General features: G+C 45.0%; 1 protein-coding gene across 1 annotated transcript; it reads left to right on the top strand.

Annotated features, from left to right (window-relative positions):
* Positions 1 to 5,005: 5,005 nt before the first annotated feature.
* Positions 5,006 to 6,706, top strand: GPRIN2 (G protein regulated inducer of neurite outgrowth 2; the record flags this gene model as incomplete). The annotated part of the gene is made up of 1 exon (XM_081955878.1): positions 5,006 to 6,706. The coding sequence occupies one exon, from the start codon at positions 5,006 to 5,008 to the stop codon at positions 6,704 to 6,706; it is 1,701 nt and encodes a 566-aa protein (XP_081812004.1).
* Positions 6,707 to 6,974: the final 268 nt, after the last annotated feature.

The following is a 6,974-nucleotide window of genomic DNA, read 5'->3' as shown; positions in this document are numbered from 1 at the left end:
TTGCAAAATGTCTGTCTGGAATCCCTCAATAAGCTTTACCTCCTGGGGAATCAGCAAGTGGTGATTTCAGGCCAAACTCTGCCGTTTGAGGAAGTTTCCTTGGAAAGGCTCCATAAATAGATGACTTTAGCGGCAAAGCAAGTGTGCGACATGTCTATGGGCTACAGTCTAACCTGCCAAGAGTAGAGTCCTCTGCTTCTAACTTGGGGTGGGGGGGAGGTGAGGAATACCAGGAATAGTCAAGGAAACCAACAAATAGATCATTGAGACCATCAACCAGATAAGTGAAAACTCAAAACACAAATGACCAGGCTCAACTAATCATCCTTTGGACATAATATTTGAAGAGCTAGACTTCTGGAGAAGTCTGCTATGGGAAGCCCCCCCCCCTGCCTAGAGAATGAAATGTTTTAGGGCAGCGGTTCTCTCAATCTGTGGGTCGGGACCCCTTTGGGGGTCGAATGACCCTTTCACAGGGGTCGCCTAAGACCATCGGAAAACACATATTTTCAAAAAAATAAAGAAAACATAAAATAATTTTATGGTTGGAGGTCACTACAACATGTGGAACTGTATTAAAGGGTCACGGCATTAGGAAGGTTGAGACCCACTGTTTTAGGGGATATTAAGAGGCGGAATATTATATTTCCCCAAAGGAGAAATGGAGAAACATGCTTTTAAAGAGAGAAGGCAGCCCCAGTTTCCTGCATAGTAAAACAGCCCCCAACAGATGCCTGAAATCTTTAGAGGTGGAGATTTTGTGTCCATTAAGAAATCCAGGCCAATCTATTCCTAAACAAAACATCTTCAGCTCCAGGGTGATGGGATTAAGAAGGACAGAACATGACTTTTGGGACATGATAGGATTAACCCACCACCACTGAAATAGCAAGAGACACAAAAGCTCCTTCATTGCACAATCACCAGAACAGTTCAAACTTCAAAGCCGCAGAAACCTATAAAGGTCCATCCACTCATCCAATCAATTTGTCAGCTGTCCCACACAGGCTGTTGCTGGTTTTGCTCCTCAATAAATGGACTTTCTTTCCTAAGCAGCCAGCCTCCCTTTTATTTCCAGAGCCTTTTTCCCGGCTTGGAACTGGACCTGGGTTTTTCCTCCTACACTGCAATGCTGAGAAAAGTGGAATGAAAGAGAAGAAAAGGGTGTCAGCAGGTAGATGGACTCAAGTACACCAACAATGGGAGCATCATTGGAAGACCTGAAAGATCAAGTTCTTCTTCCTGCCTTCTGAATTTTTTTAAAATATTAAAATTAAAATGGGAGGTGTGGCTAAGGTGGCCATCAAGGCATCCCTCCTTTTTATGCTTCGCGTGGTTACTAGGTCAGCCCTTGTGGTCATGGTAAGGTCCTACTAGGCTAGGGAGACAGGGTTGGGACAGGAAGGTCCAGCCTCCCCTCCATTCACAAGGATACCAATTCAGGACCTTCCTCTTTGAAAGTGCGACTGTCCCTTTATGTTCCGTGTCTACAGGGAAGCACAAGACAGGGGCAAAGATGCCTCTGTGGTCCCAGCATCGCCTGATCCGCAGGCAGCTCCAACTCTGCTTTGGAACTGCTTCTCAGTGCAGAGAGCCCCAAACTCTCCCACATCCAGTCAGAGAGTCTTCTTTATTCCAAAACTGTTTGGCTGCTTGGCATCTGCTGCCCCTTTCACCTTGCCCCCAATTGGTGGTCTGGCTGTGTTCACTGCTTTATCTTCACAGCTTTCAACGTCCCCCTTTCTCTTTTCTCCCTCTCTCCGCCCCTTCTTGCTCTAATCTGATGAAACACATAGGATTATCTCTGTCCCTCATGGCCAGTCTCCATTTTGTTCCCTCGCTGTCTGTCGGGCTAAGGGCGTGGGGAATGGGTAGAGAAGCATTAAGAGAGGGTATGGGGTGTTCCCTATCATTGACAAGGGGAGGACCATGTCCCCTTCTATGATCTTGTTTGGTTGCCTTCCTCAGATTCATTCCCTGAAGAAAAGATCCCACGGGAAGTTGAAAACTCTCCCAAGGCTGTTCGGGTTTTCTCTCTGAGCATCTTTTAGAAAACTCCTTCTCAGATCTGGACGTGAAATCTTGAGGCGTGGACGGAAGGTAAGTATCTTTGCAGAATATCTTTCATTCTCCTCTTACCGTTGACAGAGACCTTATGTTAGAAGCTGGTTTTGGGGCAAACAACAGAGGGGATTCTGTAAAATTAGAAAAGCAACAGAGGCAGAATGAGGAGGGGTGGAGACAGGAAGCATGATAAAACAACTGGAGCAATTATCCAGTTTTATTCTAGAGAAAGAAAGAGAATTGCTCCAAAAAAAACCCCAATCAGTTCTTCTAAAAGTGTGCTTCTTTTTTCCTGTGATCTCTTCCCCCCCCCCTCCCGGTGCTCCTGGAGAATTTCTAAGAAAGCTTTTACCCAGGCTGTGTATTGTATATGATCCTCCAGTCCTTCTAACTGGTGGGATAGAAAAATAAAAATAGACGGATGTTTGGAGGGAAAGGGAAGGTATACTTGTCATGTTTACTCTACTCTCCACTTGGTTCAAACTCCAGATTAAGATAGAAAACAGGTTCTAAGATTGGTGACTTCTAGAACTGGGCCTGAAGTCTCTGCATCTCCTATGGATCTTTGAGTTTCCAGTCTCTGCTTGAAAGTTTTAGAGATGTAGACAGGAGGTTCTTGTTCCCCACTGAAATACAGGAAGGAAGAAAATGAATGTTATTGCTTTTTCATGGTCTATATTGCATCCTCTCAGTGACTGATCTATTGACTATGATATTCTGCAAGTAACTCAGTTCTGTAATTATCTGAAAGAAAGCCAGCTACTTCTGCTTTCTATTAATCCTTAGTTATAGGCATAAAAAAGAGTCCTTTCTTAGCTGAGATGACAGCCCTGGTGGGTAAAAACATTTTTTGTAGATGTACACAAGAGATTATTCATTTAAAATTGGTCAGATTAAACAGATTTGAAACACCAGAAAATTAGACAGATCTATTGGCTGACACATGTGAGGTCATTTCTTTCTTTCTCCACCAGGAAAAAAATGTTGACAAATGGATCTTTATTGATCAGAGTTTATATTTCTTTCCTTTTAACTGGGCCTGTTCAACAGTGGCATGAAATATGAATCTGCAGATGGAGTATATCTGACTGAACAGATAAAATAATGTGCACAAAGGGATTATAATAACGTTATAGTGGTTGCTGCAGTTACAAACCATAGGATTACTCCTGTAGAAAAGGGAAAGCTCAGATCTTAGATAAAAGAAATACCAGGCCATTTGTGCAGAATTAAATAAAAAAAGGAAGGGAGCACACTAGGTTTGAATGCTAGGTAATGTGACAGGTTTTAGCAACATATAAGGGAGGTTTTTGAAAAACAAAACACAGGAAGTTTCTCCACTGAATTTTGTGTCTCTTTTATGCAATGCAGAACTGGGGGTTTCCAGAACATGTCAAAAATTAAAGAGGATGTAAGCAAGAACTTGTAGAATCAAACAGCAGACATATTCAGGAGTGGCATCTTTCTTTGCTTGGAGACCAAGTTGATTGTCTTTATCTGGTGTCTTGAGACTGAAAGAGAACATTGGGGAATATCTGGGCCTGGGACTTTCTGCCTTTTTTTTTTCTTTGCAAATTTTCAGAAACCCTGTCAAGATAAAGGGGATCTTTTCATTTTTGTGTGTGCGATTCGGTTTCTTTCTTTTTCTTTTTTAATTCCAGGACTTTTTATTGTGGTAATTAGTTTTGCAGAAGAGATTTTAAAAGCTGTATTTAAAAGAGGACCCTCAAAGCATTAATAGCTGTGCTGGGTTTCATGTAGTTGTTAAACTTTAAGAACTTAATGGAAAGTATTGCTGCTCAGACTATACAGAGACCAAGTAAGTAAATAAGTAAGTAAGGGGAGGGAGGGAGGGAGGAGGGAAGGAAGGAAGGTCAAGGGATGGAGGGAAGAAAGAAAGGAAGGAAGGCTCAATTACTGAAACATAAACTCTGCACTCGTTGGAAGCTGGTAGAAAGACAAAATACTCGAAATGTTAGGCACCATGACAAGCGCACAGCCTCTCTCTTCTCCAGAGGTTCCTGTAATGTACCCCTGAAGGGATTGCCATGTTGGTAAGCCAGCTTTTAAATTTGCCCTGCTGCTCTTCTAGCAACAGCTTGGAGAGCAGAGAGCAAGCGCATGAAACACTAACTCTCTGCCATGGTGTTCTAGCTCCTTTGTTTCCTTTGTGTTGTTGCAGTTGTTGTTGTTGTCTATGGGGATTCACAATCACCCATCATCGCAGCTGGGCTTTCTTGGGTTTTTCCTTTAAAATGTTTTGCTTCTCATCCAAGAAAAACATTTTTTTGACACATATTATCATTGCTCTGCTTTCTAAGACCTGAATTTCTCCTCTTAGGATTAAGGAGGCTAAGAAAAACCTATATATAACCCCCAATCATTCTATCATCTGTCTGCCATTTCTCCCTCCCTCCCTCTCTTTCCTGTCTCCCTCCCTCTATCCATCCATCCGTTCTATCTCTCTATCTCTCTATATCTATCTATCTATCTATCTATCTATCTATCTATCTATCTATCTATCTATCTATCTATCTATCTATCCTTTCTATCTATCTCTATCTTGGGAGCAGTACATAAGACCCTCTCTAAGCAGGAAGATCTTTTGAGAAGCTTTTTTCATTTTTTAGAGATTTTCATCTAGTTTGGCATTTGAGACCTACAGTTTTTACAGTGTTTTGTCTTTAGTCTTCAGAAACCTAGATGTGCATTCAAGCTCCCCAAATAAAGGAAGCCCCAGGAGAGCCCAGCTGCAGGAAAGAGCACTGTAAACATGCTTTGAAAGCACCATTGGTTTAAATGCTGTTCAAATACCTTGTGCTCTGAAAACCATAGCTCAGGTATTAGATGTTGTGCAATGCAAGTAGAGGAATCCATTGCTCTCCAGCATCTGAGTTGACAGCTAATCTTGTCTTTTCCTCCTCCAGTGCTGCCACTGGCCATGGCAAACCAAGACCATCAGCTCCACAACTGCTCCCTGGGGGAAACCTTGAACTGTCTCTACCTGAATAATCTGAGTGTCAACTGCCACCCTCTGCCAAAGAGCTCCACAAAGCTAGAAGGCATCAGGCAAGGAAGTTTTGAAGAAACCCAGAGTCACAGACGGGACCTCCCCCAAAGCCTCAGTGGTTCTGTTTGCCAAACCCAGGAGACGGGGACCACCACTGGGAGAGTTCTTGGCAACTTCTCCCCACAAGACCATGTGCCACGTTCCATCAGAAACAACAGCCGCTTCTTCAGTGCTGACCAGTCCCCAACATTGGAAGAAAGGATGATGTATCCTAGATCATATCTCCAGGGAGATCCTGTTGAGAAGTTAACTCCAGCCTCTGGGGCCAACCTCCAACATCAGTTGACAATGGAGGGTCCGGCAGTTGCAATCCAGAGGAGCCTCTCCGACCTCACCTGTAGCTGCAAGCAACCGAGTCCCACCTTCCACATGGAGTCAAGTGCCACATCCCCAGCACTATGTTCATACAGTAGTAACTTTGCTTTGGCAAACAGACTGATGATTGAAGGATTGAGATATGGAGCGGACCCTCGTGAAAACAGCCCAGATTTGCAAAGCCATAGAATGCAGGGTTCATGTTTGTTGAGAGACCACAACATTGTATCTGCTAATGTCTTTCACCAAGATGCTACAGCACACAATGTTGCTATTTTTACAGACTCCGAAGCATATCACGCAAATGTCCTTGCTTCAAGTCTTGCTACTGTGTCCAATCGGACAATGCTTACCCACAGCAGAATAGGACACAGCAGCTTTTCAACTGGCACCTGCCCACCTGGAATGGTGACCATTCCTAATGGCATTTCTCTGCCCTGCAGCAGAAGCCACGTGTCTTCTGCAAAGGAAGAAGGCACCATTCCTGCCTACTGCCATTCCTTACCAATACCTTCTCTTCAGTTTACCCCTAGGCCAGTATGCCCAGTTAATGAACTGGGCGAAGAACAAGGCAACCCTGAGGGTTGTTCATCTTTGCTTGCTACTGAAGTCTCCTCTGTGAACGAATCAAGTCTGGAAGCCAACCACATCCTGGGATGCTGTGGGGCCCATGGGGAGCGGGTGCTGCCTCCTCAGTCTTATGGACGAGCCAGCAAGGGTCAGGAGGAAATGAAGACCGTGTATGTGGTATGGAACAGCCACCAAGATGTGGTTCAGACGGTCATGAAAACCAAAGACACGTGGACCATGACCTCTAGGAATGATCTCACCCAGGAATTCCAGTCTCCGCTGGACTACAGAGATGCAGAAGTGCAAACTTTTGCAGGAAAGGAATGCAAGTCCGTGGCAACCAGCCCATCCATTCTGGCAGAAGGCCAGCCTCATGTCTTCCCAGAGGTGAACCTGAAGCCAGAGGCTGAGAGTGAGAAGCCTCCCGTGCGAGATGTCAGGTGGGACAATGAAGGCATGACCTGGGAAGTCTATGGGGCAGCAGTTGATCCCGAGGAGCTTGGGCTGGCCATCCAGAAGCACCTGGAGATCCAGATAGAGCAATTCCAAATGGAACCCGAGGAGCTCTGCACAAGGGCCACTGAGAAACAGCCGGCCAAAGAGGAGAAGCGAATCTCTTTTGGCATGGTGATGCACTGTCTGCGAAACCCAGCCTGCTGTGCACGGTCCAACATGGCGGTGGAGTGAAGTCCACCTAAAGACCATTCTTCCCAAACTGCCAACGAATATTGATTCTTCAAGCGGGTCAAGGGCACCCCAAAAGTGAAGCTTCGGGGAGACCACTTGATGCCCTGGGACCTTCACAGCCCTGCTTGTACAGGACAGGCCTCCAAAGAAAGAGGAGGAAGGAACCATTGCCACCTCCTTCTCTGCAGGCTCTCTTGAGGCAATCCCACACCTACCCTATCTGTTCCTTCTCTCTTCTCTAAAGAAGTGGGGACAGGTGCAATGGGGA

This window comes from Natrix helvetica, assembly GCF_964273705.1.
Source record: "Natrix helvetica genome assembly, chromosome: 5".
Taxonomy (NCBI): domain Eukaryota; kingdom Metazoa; phylum Chordata; class Lepidosauria; order Squamata; family Natricidae; genus Natrix; species Natrix helvetica.
The sequence above is the reverse complement of the archived record's forward strand: the minus strand, read 5'-3'. Positions and strand labels throughout refer to the sequence as shown.